General features: G+C 41.9%; 1 protein-coding gene across 1 annotated transcript in view; it reads right to left on the reverse strand.

Annotated features, from left to right (window-relative positions):
- Positions 1-23166, reverse strand: part of FAM160A1 (family with sequence similarity 160 member A1) — a 67840-nt gene that overhangs the window by 21437 nt on the left and 23237 nt on the right. Inside the window, 3 exon segments of the mRNA XM_006019164.3 lie at positions 1-38; positions 1733-1812; positions 6495-6662. The exon segment at positions 1-38 is cut by the window's left edge and continues 14 nt beyond it. Coding sequence (XP_006019226.1) covers positions 1-38; positions 1733-1812; positions 6495-6662 — 286 coding nt within the window.

Below are 23166 nucleotides of genomic sequence, written 5' to 3' on the forward strand. Positions count from 1 at the left end.
TTTGGCTCAACATCATATGATTACATGGGATCAGGTATCTGAAATTAAAAAAAACAAACAACAATTTATCATAACATGCCCACTACCAGAGTCCTTGTATGATGAAGAAATTAATAATTTAGAAAACTCTCTCTCACCTTCCCCTTTGCTTAAACTATGACAGAAACCAATTTCCAATCACCTTCCTAAAAGCCATAAATTTGCTGGTGAAGGGTTGAGGAATGATGAGGAACTGGCCTGCAAAGGTATTTACAAGAGACATGGGCTAGTTAGGCCAGATTAGAGGGGCTGAAATGGTCAATGGACTGTACCTGAACACTGCCTTGGGTGGTATCTCAGAGGGGCAAAGAAATAGGAAAGGCATATGCCAACAACTGGCAATTTGGTTGAGATTCTCTCTAGATTAGTCAGGGTTGGGGAATCCAATCTAGGGGACAACAGTATGTGCCTGTAATTCAGGGGCAGGCAATTATTTCAGACGGACGGCCACTTACAGAGTTTTGGTAAGCCATCAAGGGCCACATGACAGGCAGCCAGGGGCAGATAAATATAAATTTTCTAAATTTTTTAGGAGTCCTGCAGGCCGGATAGAATGGCCTGGTGGACCGCATCTGGCCCATGGGCTGTATTTTGCGTCCCCTGCTGTAATTTGAAAGACCTTGCATGTTATGAAAGGGACCAAACAAAAAGGTCAGGGCAATTTTTGGGACAGACCTACAGATGTCTGGATGGATGAAGGGATGGATTGTGGAGAAAGAGGAACACATGTAGCATATACTTGCATTTAGGCTTTTAGCTTCCTTGTGTTTGATTAGCTTGGTGTTTTGCCATTTAAAATTATTTAAACTTAAGGTATAAAAAAATTAGTAAGTAACTCTCTAAACAAGTAAAAGATTTTTCAAAATGCAACCTGCCCTCCTAAGGAAGTTCCTAAAGAAATCTTACAATTCTGAATTCTCCACAGAGTTATACTAGAATTGGAGGGCAGCGGCTCTATGGCAGGGGCTGGATGAGATCCCAAAGTAACTCTTATGTTCCTAGCAATCTTATGTCATATGATACAATTCTAATCAGACAGACAGACAGACAGACAGGGCAGGTACTCTTATTAAAACAACAATATAAGAAGAATGAGAAAGTTCAATGAAAACAAATTTAATTAAAGTTTGGGTTCCAAGACAACACAAACATGTTACATGAAAAGTGGAAAAAAAGAGAAAACTCATTCAGAACATTGTATAATAAAAGTTGCATGTCCCACTAACTCTGGTACAATAGTGGAGGAATTCAAGAAATTCCTGGACAAAGGGATAAAAAGTGAGGAAACAATAAAAAAGTTTGGAAGCTGCAGGCAAGTGAATACCCCTATATTATATTGCATTCAAAGAATAATATGCTAAAGAAAACACAAGAGGGGAAGTTATGCATTTAAAATGAGACAACAGAGTCTAACGGTGATAAATATACTCCTGGCTTCTCTGCGTTCACCTTTATCCAAATAAATCACAGCAACAGGACATGTGAAAAGTATAAGTTTCCCTTGTGCATGAGTATCATAGGAGGTAAATCACATTTTTCTCAATTCGGTATTTGTGTCAGAATCTTAAACTTTATGTCTGCAGTGGTTTGTATTTGTTCTCTTTTTGAGAGTTCCTGTCTTGCTGTACATCCAAAGAGTGACTGAACTATATGCTTTGAAAAATTAAGAGGGGAAAAAGGAATTTGAATTTACCTTAAAACTAGCTGTAACATCACATCTTCACAATGAAAGCCAATGAGTGTTCTGAACAATGCCAAAGATACCACACAGAGCTAAAAAATGATAAACAGAGTCAGTTTTTGATCTGGCAATTGTACTTTTCCAATGTGCTAAAATGCATTTTCACTGGAGAAAAGCACAGCCTGAATGTAGTGCTTTGTAAAAGACAATAAGCATGCTTATTTCATTCTGCCAGCACCCCTGCAGGAGTTTATTAAGTTTCCTTGAGTTACACAAACGAAATATATATTTTTCTAAAATACACACAGAACACATTTTTAGGAGAAGTTGAAAGAAAAAAAGATGTTCAGTTATTACAATGATATTACTATTAATTTGTATCAAAACTGGAAGTGATAAGCTCACGAAAATTCCTCTGAAAGGTAAGCTAAATAAATAATTTAGTTATGTTTCAGCAATCAAGAAAAACTCTCTCCAACTCACTAGGTAAAGCAACTCATTTTTACCTCTGACACCAAACTTGACCCAGCTTATAGTTTCATAGTTGGTAGGGTCGGAAGGGACCTAAGCAGATCATCAAGTCCGGCCCCCTGCCATGGGCAGGAAAGGATGCTGGGGTCAAATGATCCCGGCTAGGTGATTATCTAGCCTTCTTCTGAAGACTCCCAGGATAAGAGCAAGCACCACTTCCCTTGGAAGTTGGTTCCAGATCCTAGCCGCCCTTACTGTGAAGTAGTCCTCCTGATGTCCAGCCTGAACCTACTCTCAGTCAACTTATGGCCGTTATTCCTAGTTACTCCTGGTAGTGCTCGGGGGGGAACAGGGTCTCTCCCGTTCTCTGCTGGTCGCCCTTGGTAAGTTTATAGACAGCCACCAGATCCCCTCTCAACTGAAGATCCTTGCCGAATAAGTTCTGTTATCTCACAAACTAAGAGAAACCAGCACATTCTTTGTCCTGAATGACTGGCATACTGTGCAGTGGAAGAGCTAAGTGCTTGCATGCCTTAGATACATTTTTTGGTTATTGATGATGATAAAAATCATCTGTAGTTCTTCCGTACGCATTCACATTTACATTAGATTCAGCACAGATTCCCAATTACCTTTGCTAAGCATGGATTCAAAAGCACCCACTATCACAGACCTGATAGAGCTCTTCCTACTGGATACTCACTACTCTGAGTCCAAACACATTAGGGACACATGCTCTTAAGACCGTATCACATAGGATACTTAAATGGTGTTAAATCTGTAGGGTGTTATGTGGTACTCAAGTCAGAATAAGTTCTGAGCAGGCATATAATAATGTTTACTATCAACCTTAACATGCACAACACATGCTCTACCTCTAGCAGGCCAGCATGCAGACTTTCCAGCATTCACTGAACACCCAACTTCCACTCTCTTCTTGCCTAGCACAGGATCTCCAATCCCTCCTTGACCCACTGCCCCTGCTGGCATCAGATCCCAAGGGGCTTCCTAGAGATTGAGAGTTGTGGAACTGAGCTAATACCTGCTCTGGCCACTCTAATCCACAGGCACTCTGTGTTTCAGCAGCTCAAGCTCCTGGCCCTGGTGAGGCGCTAGTCTAAGGACCATGATGCTGCCATGCAAGTCGTGGGCCCAGTATCAAATATCACCTCTCCACTGCTGGGCATTACAAGTGAGCTCAGACTCATAGTAGCAGCTAGTGCTTGGAACTCAGGGTGACAAAATCTAAGGATGTCCAGAGGCACATTCATGGATCTTTGCAGGTGGCCCCCTTGCCGTAGTGCCAGGACACTGGATTTCAGTGCCCCATATCCATTAAGAGATGAATGGCACTGGCAATTTGGAAGTTGGCAAACACCAACAACCTCCATTCCATCACCAACCATTTTGTCACGAGGGGGACAACAACAATGACAGCCATGCACAAATTGTGCAACACATATTTGAGGAGTTAAGGCCTTGGTTCATCTCCCTGCCCCAGTTTCCTCATTACTCATTCAAGACTCATTTGTTAGTCCTGCACCAGATGCAGGATTTTGCCCGTCACATCCAGTGGGTTTCACTCCATAACAGAAACAAAAGACAACAAAGGCTGTGAGCGACCCCCACCTTAACAATGGAGTTTAGACACAACAAACAATTCATAAACTGTGCATAGGAAAATTCCCCAAACAGCAAGTCCACTTCCCTGATAAAGAACTGTGTGTGGTCTGAGGAAGGGCAGGTAGAGGCATGAGTCACAGGATCAGAAAGGGTTTCCACTAACAAAGACAAAAGCTGGTATCAGACCTTTACCTGGAGTAAACTATAACCATCTGCTGGAAATCCTTACTGCTAGATGCATTCTCTGCCACCTGTACCTATCACCCACACTGGAAGGCCAGGCAGAGTCTAGAAAAAAGCCATTACCTTGTGCCTAGGGTTGAAAAAAGCATCTATAAGGAAAAAGAGAAGAGTAAATAACCCACTGAGAACAGAGTCCTTCTAGAGGCAGAGATGGGCTTGAATAGGATCTTTAGGAGCCTTTGGAGGGAATCAGGTCTTTGCATGGAAATGGGGACTGATCATCAAGTATAAAGATGATGAATATGCTTTGAGGCATAAAAGAAAAGAAAGAGGAAGGAAGGTGAGGAACTCTTCTTGTCCCCTTGTTGCAATTTAGTGAGATACCAGCAGCTGTTCTTTGTGCTGTAAAGGCTAAAAAATGACTGCAAAATATTTAGGGAAGGCACATATAATAGATATCAAATCTTATAGCAATTTATAGTGAAACAGCTCCTGCACTTGTAACACAGTTGTAAAGAAAAACGAGATTGCAACATTCATCTGAAGAAAGAGAACCAGATTATTTCTGCATTTCACAAAAGGAAAAAACCATAACATACTAAACAGGAAACAAAGAGGATAGCATTTTATATGTAAAGACAGGTGGCCAAAAGCACTTGTAAATTTAATCCCGTCAATTATTAATAAGTCTTTTCAGCAATAATAATGTATGCAGCTTTTGTGCTATGGAAACCCACATAAGGATCCAATTCTGGCTTTTACGCTTGGCCAAGTTATACTGCAGAAAACTCATTTAGTATCACAGAACCATTTTGGCTGAGTTCCTGAGTTGCTCAGGGCTGGAGAATTCTTTACAATACCCATTTCCTTTGCCTGTGGAACAGTAATTACGATTAGCAGAGACAACATTTGCATTTTTTTGTCTACAGAAGAGGTTTATGAGTTTTGAGAGTTAATCCATCTTTGAAATGCAGTAACAACAGCACGTATCCATATATTCATGCATTCTGATTTCAAAACCTGTTTAGTCCAAGTCTGTCCCTAATACACAAATTTAATGTATGTACTAATTTGCTGGCTTTGCCTCTATTTATACCCATATGTTACTCTGCATTTTACCCATGCAGTCATGCATCACACAAGTTTCACCACAGAACAAGTGGCAACCAAAGACAGGGTCAGAAGAATAGGCTTGCTAAGTGCAAAGGGTGTTTGCTCTCTGCCAGATCATCCTTTTGGCAAACAGGACCTATAGTAATAGCTAACTACATGAAAATTTTAAACAGGAGTTATCTGCAAAATTGCAGCCTTGTTCTGTAGTAAACCTTGGTTACCCAAGGACATATATTTCAGAGAAAGCAAGTGGCAAATTAGTCATTTAAACAAAATATCCTTTCTTAAAAATAAACCAAGAAATAGGCACTGGTTAACAAACATGCTGACATGGTTTATACTTGATTCCTAAAACAGTATTTTGAATGTATCAACAGTTCATAATCAGATAATTTAGAAAAGCGCTTCTGGCACTGGACAGTCTCTTCTTATCTTAAGATTATATAAAAATGTCTATTACTTTGTGCAGTCTGGTCAATTTCTTAAGGCAAAAGACTATTGTTCTAATTGAGTGTTTCTATATATCTTACAAGTGATATCTGCGGCATAAACAGTACAGCAGTAGCCAGAATGGGAACAACTCCAGCAGAAGCATGAAAATTAGTCAACACTGACCTCCTAGCAAAATTCAGGTTCCTAATAGTCCTCCGGAGATTACTCCAGCACACCTGTAGAGCTAACTATCTTGCTTATTCCTAAATTGCTTAGGGAAATGGTAGCTAAGTAGAAACAAGTAAGGAAGGACACTCAAATTTAAAATGGACCCACAATGGAGACAGGACAAAGCTCCTATTAACTTAGTTCACCATAACATATTTTCTTGCATACAACATACACCTTTAACCCCCAAAATCAGCCCCCCCAAACTGAGGACCATGTATTAAATGGGGACGCTGATTTTCTGACTAGCATTAAGCATCTTGTTTTGATTCCTGCTCCACATCTTTATTACTATTCAGGCAGCTGAGAGAGTCAATTGACTTAATGGCTCATTGCTCCTCGCTCCAGAGGCAGTAACAATCACTTTCCTTTTTAATGACCTGGATGTTCCACTAATCAAGCTAACCTTTCTTAAAGCAATTTTGCTGTCTGATCTCGGTCTGTCTCTTCCTATTTCACAGCCTTAGAGATTGTTTTCAAAATCAAAGATCCAATGGAGATCAGTCTTCAGCAACAGTCATGATTTCAGCTTTATTTAAGCAGGAAAGAGAGGGTGGGCGAGCTAAAGATTAGGCTTTGTTCCTACTCTATGCAACCCTAACCCTGGAAAAGTCATTTTTTCTTCATTATGCTTTTCAAAAATAAGGCGTGCATTATATCCTGGGGTGATTTGTATGCGAGACAACACTGCACATACTAGAGAAGGCTCTCTGGATTGGCTTACCCGAAATGGGGTGTTGATCCGGCTTGTAAGTGTGTCTAGGATGTGTACATTTTCATGCTGGTGCAACAAGATAAAATGGAGAAAAATCTTGAGCAGAGCTGACTCTGAAACGCTACGCAAAAAGAGGTCTAGGTATGCGGTTGTGGTCATCACCTCTTCCACAGTCACCTGCAAGCAGATACAAAATAATCTATAAGATACAAAAAAATACTGCACACCTTATTGAACTCCACCTCCGACACTACAATATTTTCTGGCCTCCTCAGTAACCCCACTGCATCATACACTACCATCCTAAGAACATTTTAGAATACCTGTTTTTTAAAATCCAAAGTGACAAACCTCTGACTTACTCAAAGAATCAGATTTTTTGTGGCAACTTCAGCAAGTCTATTATACTAGGGACACAGATTACACATAAACTGGTATAAACGATTGGAAACTGGTTCAAATCTGTAACACAACAGAAATTCGGTGCACATAAACTGGTTTTCAAAATTGTCAGAATCAGTTTAAGATAAACCTGAATGGATGTAGTATCACACTTCACTGATTTAGGTTTAATCAATGTATTGACTGTCCTAGATCCCCTCCAGATTCAATTTAACTCAAAGTCCCCCAGCATCCCAGGATGCTTTGAACCTCCCCTGCAAACTACTCCCCCTCCCCCCCAGGATAGACAGGCTAGCCTTTGCCCAAGCGGTCTGCTCCAGCAGAGCAGGGAGGCATGTTCTAGTGATCCCAGCTTCTGGCCCGGGCTACTACAGGCATGTGGCTGCATTTGCAGAAACAAAAGCAAATGTCTGTTTGCTTGCTTAGCAGTTCAATCTACGCAGCTTAGACTAACCTGTGAAGACTGAATCAATTCAGCCTCAAACTTTTTGACTGTCTGTACTTAGCCATAAAGACAATACAAACCCCCAAGGTCTCCATGTGCTGAAACAGAAGCAGCCAAACAGTGCTGTCCCACAAGTAACATGAGATTCTTGCCACCAGCCTCATATCATTCATTTGGTTCTGTTCTACCACCCACCTGCTGCTATACAGATGTGTATTCAGAAAACATTAAGACTAGCTATTTGGTATTCAGATAAATGCACTGAATACCTGGCTTTGTCACATCCCTAGAAATGAACAACAGTAAAAAGCAAACTCTATATCCTTGGTTACAAACAGATATGTAATCAAGGATATAGAGTTAAATTAAGAATGCAGATGTCTCTGCCTTTCCTCTCCTTTTCCCCCCATGGCATTTCAGCCTCCCCCTATTATAACTGAAAATATACATAACATAAATTAATAAATAGTTTCTTACCAAATTTCAGCTCCAAACTCTTTGCTATTCATGTGTCAAAAAGGATAATGCATCTTACTTTGCTAACGCAGTCTTTTAGGCTTATCTCTTAACAGTATGTGCTTGCAAGGTGCAGAGAATTCTTTGGGCCATCTCTTCTGCACCATGCATCGCTCTTGCTATGTCAGCTTTTTAAAAATAGTTACACAGGAGTTTAATAAGCTTAAATAGACAGAGATAAACCTTTAAATATAGGAATCTGCCTATATGAAAGGGGGCTTTAAAAATCTTTTGCTTACTACTCATAGCTGGATAAAAAGAAGATACTTGTTTTATTAAAAAAAAAGAATCAGAAGCTGTCACATAAAGGCTAAGAGGATTTAGAAAGTACTCGGAGGGTCAGCATTTACAAAACATGCTGTAAATATTAAAATTCCAGTCCTATTATGCTGCATGGTTGTTCCATACAGGGTAATGTCATGTCACAAAGCTTCCCTTTAAGGCATTTCAGAACACAAACTACCTCTTGCTATTTAGAACAGAACAAGGCAAATGTTTTGTATGGTCTGTAAACCTAGTACAAGTGGAAGCACCCTCTCTGAGGCTTTATTTTGGTTACCCATCCACCATATCCTCAGCATCAACAGTTAAGGTAGTAAGACTAATTCACCTTTTCATTAGCAACAAAATACAGTATTAACCAAAACCAGTCACACCAGCTTTTCACCAAGGAGTAAAAATAACTGTGTCTATTTTCTTAGTTTACTGTCACACATTTAATCAAAAACATCTCTCTCAAAAATAAGGCCGCACACAAGAGGAAGAAGCTCATAGCACAGACCTATACTGTATATGTCATCCTCACTGGCCCTGCAGACTGTAAAACCAATTGGACATTAGCTGAATATATTATTTATAAGCCAATGAAATATACTCAGCACTGTTCAGAGATGAGAATATGACCTTTGTGCACAAGAGCATGTAGAATTTAACTTAGATGCTAACAACAGAGTTTATATATATTACAAATGTACACAAACCTACATTAAAAGAACATTAGGTTTTGCAAGTCAAGCACTCTGGGTAAGAAGTACCAGAATTAAGCCTGTCAGTGTGACCTTGATTCAGCACCCTGGTGCGTATACATTATGATAGCCTTTAATTATATGATTGCATTTTCTCCTCAGCACTGTTACTTTATTCGGTACACAGGATAAATCTGCTAGGGGATGAATCAGGGTTCAGTAGTAAAGATGATCATTCTCTGTAGGACCTCTGCCTTATTTGCTGTGGAAGTTGTATCACAAATGAGAGCAAATTGCAGGGGGAAAAAAAGTCTTTTGGGGTTTTTTTAAAGCAGAAAACTAGAAAACGAAAAAACCCCACATTCTATCAGGTCACACAAGATCCTACCTTCAGTTGTGCATAACTTTGCCAAAGTTTATCTGCTTAAGTTGAAACCTTTCGTGTTGGGGGTATCTCAGACTGACTTTTTTGGTGAAAAATTCCATTAGAACTGTTGATAAAGAGCTGGAGAAAAACGTTTTTTTCCAAATTAAAAAAAATTATTGGTAATTTTTTAAAAAACTCTGAGGCTGCCACAATTAGGATGGAGTTGGCCTTAAGGTCAGAAATGTGCCTTTTGCCAATCCAATGAAAATCTACCCAGTTTTCCCCCAAGGTATAATAAGCCTTTGAAAAATTGCTGTGTACACTTTCTCAGGAAATATTTTTTAAAATTCAACAGCCAAAAATGTTTCTTCACACATATTAATGAAGGGGTATTAACACCATTTTAAAGTACATAGAGATTAAGGTGAAAAAGCACCCACTAATCTGTGTGAGACATCAAGGACATCATTTCTTCACAGTTCATATAATACAAAATGAGGGCTCAAAGCAGGACCATCCCCAACTAGATCATCCCAGACAAAGCTCTGTCTAGCCAGGTCTTAAAAGCCTCCAGGGATGGAGATACCACCATGTCTCTGGGTAACCCGTTCCAGTGTTTTACTACCTTCCTAGTGAGAAAATTGTTCCTAATATTTAACCTAAACTTCCCTTGCTGCAACTTGAAACCATTGCTCCTTGTTCTGTCATCTGCCACACTGAGAACAGTCTAGCTCCATCCTCTTTCGAAACGCCCTTCAGGTAGTTGAAGGCTGCTATTAAATCTCCTCTAAGTCTTCTCTTCTCAAAACTAAATGAGCCCAGGCCCCTCAGCCTTTCCTCAGAAGTCATATGCCTCAGCCCTGAATCATTTTGGCTGAACTCTCTCCAATTTGTCCACATCCTTTCTGTAGTGAGGGGGCCAAAGCCGAATACAGTACTGCAGATGTGACCTCACCAGTGCTGAACAGAGGGGAATAATCACTTCCCTTGACCTACTGGCAACACACCTACCAATGCAGCCCAGTATGCCGTTAGCCTTCTTGGCAACAAGGGTATGCTGTTGGCTCATATTCAGTTTATTGTCCACTGTAACCCTCAGGTCCTTTTCTGCAGAGCTGCTGCCCAGCCAGTCAGCCCCAGCCTGCACTGGTGCATGGGATTGTTGTGTCCCAAGTGCAGGATTTTTCACTTCTCCTTGTTGAACCTCATGAGATTTCTTTTGGCCCAATCCTTCAATTTGTCTAGGTCACTCTGAATTCTAGCCCTAATCTCCAGCATATCTACTACTCCCCCCATCTTGGTGTTATCTGCAAACTTGCTGAGGGTGCACTCTATGCCATCTTCCAGGTCATTGACGAAGACATTGAACACAACCAGCCCCAAAACCAACTCCTGGGACAGTCCACTTGATACCAGCTGCCACAAGACATCAAGCCATTGATTACTACTCTTTGAGCTCGATGCTCCAGCCAGTTTTCTATCCACCTTACAGTCCATTCATCCAGCCCATACTTTCTTAGCTTGCCTCGAGAATGCTGTGGGAGACCGCATCAAAAGCCATGCTAAAATCAAGGTACACCACATCTACTGGTCTCCCTGCATCCAGAGAGCCAGTCATCTCATCATAGAAAGCAATCAGGTTGGTCAGGCATGACTTGCTCCTGGTGAATCCATGCCAACTGTTCCTAATCACCCTTTTCTCCTCCAAGTGCTTAAAAATGGATTCTTTGGAGGATCTGCTCCATGATTTTTCCAAAGACTGAGGTGAAGCTTACTGCTCACCTCCTCCCCAGTGCAGTAGTCTAAGAGCTAACCTTGCTGTGAAGACTGAGGTGAAGAAGGTATTGAGCACTTCAGCCTTTTCTGCATCATCTGTCACTACATTGTCTCCCCCATTCAGTAAGGGACCCACACTTTCCCTGATCCTCCTCTTGCTACCAACATACTTGTAGAAACCCTTCTTATTACCCTTCACATTCCTTGCTAGCAGCAACTCCAATTGCACTTTGGCCTTCCTGACTTCACCCCTGCATGCCTGAGCAATGCTCTTATACTCCTACCTAGTTATTTGTCCAAGTTTCCACTCCTTATAAGCTTCCTTTTTGTTATGTAGTTTACTGAAGAGATCCCCGCTAAGCCAAGCTGGTCTTCTGCCATACTTGCTAGTCTTCCTGTGCATTGGGATGGTTTGTTTCTGCACTCTCAGTCAGATCTCTTTAAAGTATAGTCAGCTCTCCTGGACTCCTCTCTCCCTCAGTCTGGCTTCCCAGGGGACCCTTCCCATAAGTTCCCTGAGCGAGTCATAGTCTGCTTTTCTGAAGTCTAGGGTCCTTACTCTGCTGATCTCCAACCTTCCTTTCCTCAGGATCCTGAACTCAATCATCTCATGGTCACTGCTGCCCAAGTTGCCAGGGTGGGTGGCAGTGGCACTGGGAGCAGGGCTGCCGGGGTGGGGGCTGCACCCACCCCAAAATTCACCATAGTCCCCTCTCAGCACTGCTGCCACCCACCCTAAAGGCAGCTCTGGCCCACCCCTCCCACACCCCCACCAGGAAGAGCTCGGCACAGCCCTGGCCCCAGCCTGCAGCAGCAGCCTGCGTCACCCCATGCACAGATCTGAGGGCACATGCCCCCGATGCCCTCCCAGGATGCATGCAGCAGCAGGAGCTGCCCCGCACCGTACACCCCAGACGAGCTTCTTGCGGCTCCATCCCACACCCCGCCCAGTGGGGCAGTGCCTGCCCCATCCCCACTCCCTTTCTCACTGCAGGGGCCTCAATCTGCGCCCCCCACCACCCCTTCCCTCAAAATAATTTACCAGGTGGACCCGGCTGCTCTCCACACTGCTGGGCTGCGCTCCTGGCCACCTGCGTGCTGTGCTGCCCCATGCATGCACGCAGCTGCATTTATCAGCCACATTATTGGCCACATCAGCCAAAAAAAGCCGACTGGCACCAATAAAAGGAAAATTGACAATATCAGTGCCGATTCAATATGGGACCAATGTATTGCACCTCTAATAAATTGGGAGTTCTCATTTTCTGAGTACCTGATTAGTTGTCACCTGTGAAAAGTCTACGTCAAATGATGGACTTAGCACCAAACAGAAAAACCACTGCAGAATCAGTATCTCGAGGGCAACACTGAACTGTCACAACCATGAGAACCTCCTCTCCTCCTCTGCAGTCACCTTCCCCATTCACCCCACACCTTCGAACTTCAACAACAAATAAGGCAGGGATTTTACACACTGTCTCCTTCACTACACAACCCTGACACTTCCACAGAGCCCTGTCTAACCTAGGAACAGGAAAAAAAAAGAAAAGATGCGACTGTGTAATAGTGTGCATATAACAAGGGGGAAAATCAATGTTGTACAAATCATTGTAATACTGGCATTTCCTACATTTTGAGGGATTGATTGATTTGCACTTTAATGATGTATTTGTACAAACTCCTGTGAAGGAGTTAATCCAATCCCACAACAAAAGAAAAAGAAGATTGCTGCTACTTGGCAGAGGGAACACAAAACAAAACAAAAAAACAAATCAAAAACCCTGAACTGCATGCCATGCATCTAATCTGAGGTGGCTTGTGAAGGGAATCCATCATGGTGAAAATGGATTTTTTTCAGGTCATACTTCTTAGAACTTTCTATAGCTCCTTTTCACCTCGGGGTTTTTTTGTTTTTGTTGTTTTGTTTTGTTTTGTTTTGTTTTGTTTTGGGGGGCAAAATTTTTTTTTGGTTTTCTTTCCTTTCCTACCGTTTGTGACAGTGGTGTCTCTGTTCTAGATGAATCATGCTTACTCTGTAAACCTTGGGGAATGAACCTGTCATGCCTGATACTGAAGCAACTTTTTCTATGACATCTCAAAAACAAGGAAAATAATTAGACTGTAATACAAACTACCTTTTGTTTGCCTTGACTTCAATTAAGTACCTCAGAGACTGGGATTTGAGGGAAGCATATAAATCCTTTTTAACAAATTGAAATTAGTATTCAAGCAAACATCAAAAGAACAATAAGAAATAAAAAACTCGCTTCTGTTACACCCAAGATTAACCTTGGTCAGAGACACTGCACAGGACTCCAAAATATTGGAGCCATTCTATAATATATTATCTCAATTTGCAAATGGATGGAAAAAGGCAATATATTAGGGAAGGGATTTTTGCCACTCTACACAAACAACCTTTTGCTGTCCTTGCTTGTAATGTACATGTGTCCTGGCAAGGGCAGCCACCAGACAGAGCCTTGGAGTGGTGGCTCGCTCGGTAGCAGCAGAGCTGCTCTCCTTCCTTCGGCATGAGCCTGAACTTCCAAGGCAGCTTCAAATGAGCATGTGCAATGTATGAGCACGCTATTTTTGATGCCCCCTTCAATTTACTGCCCTAGGAGGCTGTCTGACTGGTTACACTGGGCCTGCCAAGTGGCAGCCTGAGGGCAGCATACAGTCCAAGAGGGGTGAAACTGAAGCCCTCGCACCTGGTTACCATCAGAAACCCACCAGATTTAAAGCAAATATTTAATGCAGACTTTTTTGAAGAAGCATTCTGTTACAAGTCAGACTGACTGGGCATCTTCATGATCACAGAAAGAAATCAGTTTAGAGATTATACAAAGTAGACCGTGAGAAAGCCACTGGTAAAATCTAGCACTCTTCTCTAAGTATGTTATATTTCTTATTGAATCTTTCCCTGTTTTCTGCAATGATTGATCAGATGGTGGAGTGTCATTAGGTAAGTAAACCAGATTTCACACGTCAGTATGCCAGGTTATACTCAGGAGTCAGAAATTAATGTCATTGCAATGGCAGTTTGATGCACTCTCATTGTGTAAGACCAATTGCACAGATTCATTATTACTGACAAGCCTCCCTTGGGTTTCTCATAATATTACAGTCTTATTTACAACTTTTTGCCATATCAATGTAATATGGTTTTGATGATTCCTCCTTGTTTCACATTAGGCTTAGAAAAGATTCGTAGTGTCCCCTAGAAAGAAGCTATCAACATGTTTATGGGTACTTGAATGTGAATTGAAAGATACCTTACGTGTATAGGTATAGATCGACTACATTAGATTGTGCAGTACTGGGATTCAGATGGCCTTTTCTAACGCATAAAAGAGAACTAAATTTTGCAATGGCAGCTGGTTTACACCCTTCAATATCATTCTTCCTTGTGCAAACTGCTTTTCAGTAGCATAAAGGTTGACATCTCCAAAATAAAAGTTGAATTTTTGCACGGTTGAGGGTGTAGTGTAGGGATTTAAATATATGTGCTTAAGGTGATTTCATGTTGTATTGGATAGCCCTGGATTACATGTGGCATTTATAAAACATACTCCCCTAGTTGAGCTCTTGTATAATTACAAAGTAGATGCTAAAGAATTAACTCATTTATCTAGTAGTAGTGATTCTATATTGGAATGACTGCTTTACTCTGTAATGCATCAAGGTGATGTACATTGACTTAAGTAACAAATGTTGTCTAAGTCGTATTTTGGATATTTGACTGCCTATTACCAGCACTTTACACTGACCAACCTCTATAGTTTTCTAGTATTCAGACTGAAATTAAATGATCCAAGAAAGTAAATAACCATAGATAAACCATTAGCAAGTGGGTAGGGCATTGTGCACTACACAGTGGTAAATGCCAAGTAGCTAATGTAGGCCAACAACAAATTTTAAAGCTATGAACATTTTATGGTACATTCTTCAATACACAGAAACAACAAAAAGGTGTAGATCCTTAAATCACTGAGAGTAGCTACTTTTGATATGAGAATTCTATGAACGCTGAATTTATGTTATACTATAAGGCCTTACAGGAAAAAGATGTACATAGTGTCTCAGAGGAAGCAAGAGATAATTCAGATCTACTGCAGTGCATACTCTCTTGCAAATCATTTTGTTTTCAGAGAAATTCAACATCTATAATCTAAAGTTATCAAGAGGAGTTCACTGGGTAGACTTCTACTATAAAACTGAAAAATTCTGTATTAAATGAGACAAATGTCAGAAACGTTTTCTACCACTATACAAACAGAATGGACATACACTGTAATAAAGAGTCCCAAAATTTCACTGTCCTACTATAGATAGTGTGCTAGTTAGGTCTTATTTTCCCCAATACACATTTACTCCTGATTTTAAAAAAGCAAAACTCTATTAAGCTACAGTGAAGAAACACCAGCTATACACTGATTAACTGCAAACATAATTTGTCCTGTTTGCGTACTGGAACTTGCAATAATCAACCCAATAGATCTTATTTTTCAGTCTGCCTCTAAAATGTTAGTCTTGAAAATGCAGCAAGGAACATCTGGTATAATAAAGCCCAGAAATTTACTGATATGATGTGTATTACTGAGCAATATTGCACCTGCTGTTTCTGGATATTTTTCTCTCATAAATTATCTAATCTAGACAAAAAAGTGAGGTGTTTATTTGTTAAATGCCATATTACTAATATAGAGCATTGAAAAAAAAGGTATTATTTCTAAAAATGCATTAAAGTCATAACCAACCGGTAATAAAGTAACAGCATTAAATTAATTAAGGCTCTTGCTTTACTTCTCATATAAATCACTTCTAGTATGAATCCATGAGAATTCATATTAGATTTAAGCATCACCCTATCTCCTCTTCACTTTCACGGGGCTGGCAAAATTTAAGTTGCATTCAATTTTTGCAAAAAATCATAATCAAAATAAAACTCTGCTTTAAGATGTCATCTAGATTGCGTCTGTTAGACTGTTCCCAGCCAGACAAATTTTCATAGGAAAATCTCAAAAATGTGATTTCAATCAGATTGCGTCAAAAAAGCTGAACCACTCACTACCAAAATACAAATATGAAAGTTAAGTGTCACTCTATGTGCATGTTTTAGAGAACGTACAATCAGAGGTTTCCTTATTATTTTAGCTTCAATTTCTTGCTAGCTTTATATTTTTTAAATTACTTTTGATTTAGTACTTTCATAGAATATTTGAGCTAATGTCGGTGGCATAACTCAGCCCCTCAAGTTTATCAAAATACCTATGGACCTGCTGACTGATAATATAGTTTTGGATCCATAAAGTTCCCATTTCTGGAATTACTGGGTAGGGACAATCCTTAGTTTCCAAAATGAGAGTTTTATCAACCCCAGTAGGTAATTGTAATGAATCCCTAACAGGGGGAATCAGCTGGACCCTGGGTGAATCTAGGATTTTAAAAAGGGGGTTGTAGATGGTGTGGTGCATCACCATCAGGGATCCTGGTTTTCTCTTATTAAAAATTGCAAATTCTTTGATTAAAAACCCAAAATCCGTAATAAAAATTAAAGCCCCCCCCCAACCTCCCCCAGTGCTGCTGATGCCCCACACTCCCCCCCACAGCCTCAACAGACCTCTTGATGCCCCTCACAACAGTCTCCCAGACCTACAGACACAGATATGCAGACACAGAGGCACACACAGACACCTACCCCAGCAGGTAAGTGTGTGTGGGTGAAGGGGCGGGGCAGGGCAGGGGAAAGGGAAAGTGCCGGGGTCATAGATCAAGAAGCGGGGAGCATGCCCCTGTGCCCACTCCCAGGAGCAGGGCCAGGGGGTGAGGGCAGCAGTGCCACTCTGCAGGCCACATATGTGCCGGCTGGCCTGACAGAGGTTTGCACATGGAGGCCACCAACGCAACTCTGCCACGGCACCCTGCGCTACCATCCCGTGGCCACCCATACAGCTTTGTGGGCAAGTGGCACAGGGCACGGCAGTGGCAGTGCAGTGGCAACCACCATGTATGGGCCACATACATGCTGCCCGGCTGGGGAGTGGAAAGGGGGGCTTGCATGCAGCGGCTGCCGCTGCACTGCTGCTTACGCCCTGTGACTGGCTGCACGAGTCTGCGGTGGTGCAGGGTTGTGGCAGCTGCGTGCTGGCTGGGGGGGCGGGGCACACTTTGCAGGCAAGCACTGCCACTGAGGAGCCATGTCCTATGACCCTGAATCCTAGAGGTAAGTGGGACTTAAAGGCTGGGGAACGTGGCTGAGGGCTGAGTGGGGTGGCAACCCCACAGGTAAGCAGCAGTGGCCCCACCGCTGGCACAGCCCCATGGGTAAGCAGCAGTGGCCACTGTGTACCAGCAGTGACGACCGTTGCATACAAAACCTCTCTGCACCGCCGCTGCAAAGCCATGCCCGGAGCAGTGCAACTGGCCCACAGGGCGGCAGCAGCAGTGTGGTGGTGGCCATGGCCACTGCACAATGTGGGATGATGGTGGGGATGGCTGCGTGCCACCCGGCTGCCACCACACTGCTGCGGCCAGCCTATGGTCGGCCGCACAGCTCCAGCCACAGCTCTGCAGCAGCATGGGGAGGTTTTGTACACAGCAGCTGTCTCTGCTGGCACAGCCCTACAGCTTGCAGCTGGCCACGTGCCAGCCTCCCCCACCCCTGGGCAGCCAGCCGGGCGTCATGAGCACCCCACATCGCTTACCCACAAAGGGACACCCCTGCCCTCAGCCCTGCACCTGGCTGCGGTGTGCCACCTGGGGTCAGCAGCACCCCCCCGCTCCCTCAGCCCCCAGTTACCTTCCCCAGCTCTGCCCCACAGCCCCACTTACCTCTAGGCTCCAGGGGCAAAGGGCGAGTCTGAGCCTGAACCCGGCCTTGGCTGACTCAGAGGCTCAGGCCCCACCCTTCCCCCCTCTCCCTCCCCCTCCCCCTCCGGGTAGGGCTGGGGATTTCCCACCCTTTCTGCAATCAGCTCTTGCAGGCTTGTTCCAGCCTGCAAGAGCTCTTTGTAAAAGCAGAGAATTCACGGATTTCTCCCCTAAAACGGGAAATCCACGTTTTCTCTGATAAAAATTGGGAATCCATGGTTTTCTCTGTTTTTCCATGGGAAACAGAAAACCAGGATCCCTGATCATCATATATAAACACATTTTTCTCCAGCTAAAGAGAGAAACTTGAAGCTTTACTAATCTGCTAGGGGTAGCAGTGTATTATTTAAAGATCAAAGTACAAACACTACTTTAGAAAATGAATGCACATTCCAATAGTTTACATAAACTTTAAAAAACACAACAAACTAGGCAAAAGAAAGTCAAAGAATGTTGTATCACTAGTTCTGTATTCATTATAATTAAATATACATCTCTTATTCAGATTCATAAAACAACATCTAGACTTTCTTAGCATCTTGACAGTGCCTCCAATACTTCAGTGTCAGTCATTTCTACACCTGAGTTAATATTACCATACCTGAGTTCAGAAGCGGATCAGGGTTTGGTACAGGGAAGTGTAGAAACAGACACCTGTGTTGTATCGCTGGAGCCTCTGAGGACTTTTTTAAAGTCTCCAAAGCAAGCAAGAACCTATTCTTCCCCTATTGCTCAGAGGCACGTCCCTTTCCTCCATCCTTGACTGCTTCTCCTGCTTTCTCCACAGTCCCAGGACTAGGGAAGCTTCAAACCCCCTCCCCTATCTGCTTCATCTGGACTATGGAGGAATGACTGGACTCTCTTTGTATGAGTCATTCAGTTGGAAAACAAATGGATCAGCTGCAATGCCAATTTATAACACTGATAGCTTTTGTGGATGACAGTTAAATGAGAATGCTGCCTACCTAAATTATTAGTTAACACTTCTAAGTAATTGCTGGTTTATTGGATGTGCTTTATACAGTGTAGTGGCTAACTGTGATGAAGTCCTAGCAATCAATTTTTATTTCATTTGATTACATGTAATTTACTGTATTTAAATAATGAACTATACAACATTAAAAGTGATGCAGTGTAAAAATTACTCCCAAATTTCAGTGTTCCCTACCAGAGTCCTCTTCAGGTAGATAACAGAAGCAAATCTACAGCTTGCCTAGTGTACACTACTAGCCTCACAATATTGGTTCCCCTACAAGAACACTGTTAGCTTTTGAAAGAAAAGCTGACATAAGTATTGATCATGTCTTTCAATGAGCAACATGGGTTCCAGAACCTTGGGAACCAGTGAAGGGATATGAATTAGCCCATTTAAATGCTGGCCAATTCCTCATAAATTGTTTATACAACTTTCAGCATACATTGCAATAATCTCCTCTTTCAATGTAAATCATTCCTGCCCTTTCCAAGGGGAAATAAAGATCATTTGTAAAACCCCATAAACTCTAGCCCCATTATTGGAATTATCCAATAAAACAAGTGTTGCTTAAAGGAACACATTAACCCGGGTCCAGAAGAAAAATAATTTCATAATGACAAGTAAACATCAAAGCATCCAGAGTTTGGTTTAAACAAGCAACCATAAACCCAGGGGCTTGTTCAGACCAGTTATGGATGCCCCTATCTACCCCTGCCCCCTCACACAATTTAACACCCTTCCCTCCCCAAACATAAGGTAAGATATGGCTGTCCAACTTATGGGCAGCTGGGAACCACGCACCATATGGTTCGCAGTTCCGGGGGCCAAAATATGAGACTACTCTCCACACAGGTACCCCCACCCAAATCAGCTATCCCTTGTTATGGAGGTAGCTTTAGCTCCTGTGTGGCTTGCTGTGATCATATAGTGGTTAGTACTCTGCGTTGTGGCTGCAGCAACCTTGGTTAAAATCCAAGTCATGGCAGGAAAAGATATGCTTCCTTTTTCCTGCCCAAGTGCAGGGGGGCCGGACATGATGATCTTGTAAGGCCCCTTCCAGCCCCTAACATCTGTGAGCTTAGCATGCCCTCCCCCAACCCTGCTCACCTCTCCTAGCTGTGCAGACAGCTCAGCTCCCACCCACCTCCCAGACACACATGCACAAGAAGCCTGATTCCTCTTCTCTTCTCCTGGCCATGTGTGCTACATGGGCAACTTGCCCCCACCCTCCTACAGCAGAGGCAGCCCAGCTCTCCCCACTACATGCATAGCACCCCTTCCTTTCAAACTTATGGCCCCGGGCCCCACAATAGAATAAAAGCCTGCTACTGAGGCTGATATGGCTGTTCTGCAGCCCTCTGGAATACTTGGTAGTGGAGCAAAACTGTGTAGAACAATGGAGTATGTGGGGAGTGAGGATTTGGGAGAACTACAGTGTTTGCTGTATTTCATGAGACCATCTAGTTACAAAGGAATAAGGACATGAGGATTAGAAACTGACATGCTTCAGGACCAACCAACTCCCTGATGTTAAGTAAGTTTTACCACAAGGAGATTTTCTTCCATTATCAGTCATCATAGAGCCTCTTGCATCTTTCTGTAACAGAATATTGAACTAGATGGAACAATGATACTAAAACCACAGGGACTGGTTTAAACTTTAGGCACAAATCTGAAGTGTAGTCCCCAAAATTCAGAAGGCTTGGGAATGCATAGAATTTGAATTTCAGTGTCTCCCTCACTCCTAAGTTTGGAATTAATAGTGACTGTCCAAGGTTTAATGAGTTTAATGGAAACCAGTTATCCCATGGCTTTGGGGAATGTGATAGTTAAAATCTACAAAACAAAATATAAGTGCATAGATTAGACTGAAAAAATTAATCCACAATAAAAACAACTGTTCAATCTCTTCCATTTCAACTCTTCATATACCTATCCAGCTCCTTAGGCATTTGAACCAGGCTGATTTTTCATTGTTTTCTGGGAAGGGAAAGGGGAAGATGAGTTTTCTTTCCTTGCACTACAGTTGTTGAATAGATGAGGTGTTTATCTGGATATTTAAGCTTTTGGACTGCAAATACACTTTAGAAACCCAAAACTTCAATTATCATTTGAAATTAGGTAACTGCTAATAACATTCATACACAGGAGAAAAAGCCATTTTCTGATTTAAGAAAAGCACTGGCTCAGGTTTGGAGTTTTTCTTATTTTTTCTTTTAAGAAACAAAACCCAAAAAAATAAATAAATAAAATCAGGTGAACAAGTGAGATAAGTGTGAAAAGGCATTATTAAAAACTCAGCATTAAATTTCTGTGTGGCAAATATAAATGGTTTCTAGATATGAAAGAGTTGCTTCAGAGTAGTGAAAAATCTCTCTTATCTGTGTCAGGCAGGAGCCAGCTGTCCTAGAAATCAGTGCTTAAAAATAATAGCCAACTGTTTAGTTTGTGAGAGGTTTTGGCAAGAGAAAGAAAAAGCAGCTCGTGTATTTGTATTTACTCATTTCATCCTACTACAAAGATGCCGGTGTCTCACATGTCAAAGCCTTTCATCAGATCCACTAGATGGTGCAATCCATCCTTTTCCATTAAGTTTGCTTAGAGACATAGTGCATGAAGTAGTTAATCTCTAACAAGAAAATTCAAAAGAAGTTGGGGTATCAAGATAACTTATTGTATTGGAAGAACAAAGAAGTTGATGAATCTGTAAGTTCATTAAAAAACAAGGCTTGAAGCTCACACACTTAGAAGTACCTATCATAAACTAACATGACTTATTTTCCAAAGCACACCTAATTTATCTGATTTCAGGGGCATATTAACAGGCCTTATAAAAGCATCAAGTATCTTTGACAGATCCCACAATCAGATCTGCAAGCAGTATTAAGTCATTTGGGAGATACGATTTCTTCAAATTACATCGAAGCAGTGATAGTCAACGCAAAAGCAAGTTAACAGATTTATGACCTGTGCCAACAGTTACCTTAGTACTACCATTTTCAAATGTATCTCAGGAATTTCAGGGGAACAGAGTGGTGTACCTAATTGTGCTCTACAACAGCCAGAACCAGAGGGATTAATAAGCAATAGTATGTGCCTCTTGGAGGCATTTGGTATTTTGCCTAAACAGGAAATATTAGTTAATATAAGCTTGTAAGTTTGTAAACTGCAAATGTAACTTATCTGTCATAAGTTTAACCAAAATGATAAATTAACTGTTCATGGAACTGACTGGGCCCCATAGGCAAAGCTGTAGCTGTGAGATTAGCTGGCCTAACTTTTTTTGCTCAGGGTTCAGCCTTAGCAATAAAAACTGGATCTAACTGCTTGGCACACCCAACACATTCCAGGAAAGCATATCCCAAAAAAGCATATTCAAATGAAGCCTAGAAGGGGTTGGAACTTAGGCAGGGCAATGTCAATTTCATACCTAAAGGTGCTGCATCATAATTTGCTTATTGGATAAACTCAAGTCTGGGTAGTAAACTTTTATGATAATTTTAATACCTTTCAATCCCATAGGGTAACAGCTATAGGGCAACATTGTGAGTGGCCCTGAGGCCGACAGATTAACATAAGACTAGGTATAAAAAGCACGTGCATCAGGTAACCAGCAGGAAGGAGGGAACAGAACAGTCATTTCTGGTCCACGCTCAGACCCCAGACTCTCAGTGTGAGGAGGATTGGATCCTGATCAAGGGAGCTTCCCCGGTAATCCCTCTGACAGCGTCGAATGGGGACGCCCGACTTCGCTGGAATCACTTGGCGTGCACCTGGCATTGAGGGACTATCGATAAGTTGCCAACCCATGTCTGTCTATCTGTTGTTTTGAACAGCCCAGTGTGACTAATACCCTCGCAGTGCCCAGTTGGCCTGCGACAGATTGATCTATCTATCTGTTGTTATTATTTACTATTAGCTCTTTTATACTGCATTATCTGCTTATCGCATTTATCTTTTTGTTAACTGTTGTGTGTGTGTAAGCTATAATAAATTTGCCTTTATTTCACTCCCAACTTTGCCTCCTTGATCCAAAACTGAATCAAACAGCCCAGTTGGCCTGTGATAAAATTGATACACTCACAGTGCCCAGCTGGCCTGTGACAGTGCTCTCATTTAAAATGGAGTAAACTTGGAACATATTCCACTTACCAATAAAATTATGCTGGATTTATAACAGCATAGCTGAAAGAAGTTTACCCCTTGGTGACGGGCTCAGTATATTCAGTGCATTTCTTCCACTTCTTGCAAGTACTTTTATTTGATGGGCACTTCAGACAATAAAGCAGATTATTTTTTCCTTTTTGATTTCAGCACCCAGTTTCCTCAAAAAGCATCAGACAAATGTTGTTTTGTTAGTC

This window comes from Alligator sinensis, unplaced genomic scaffold (genome assembly GCF_000455745.1).
Source record: "Alligator sinensis unplaced genomic scaffold, ASM45574v1 scaffold169_1, whole genome shotgun sequence".
Classification (NCBI taxonomy): Eukaryota; Metazoa; Chordata; order Crocodylia; family Alligatoridae; genus Alligator; species Alligator sinensis.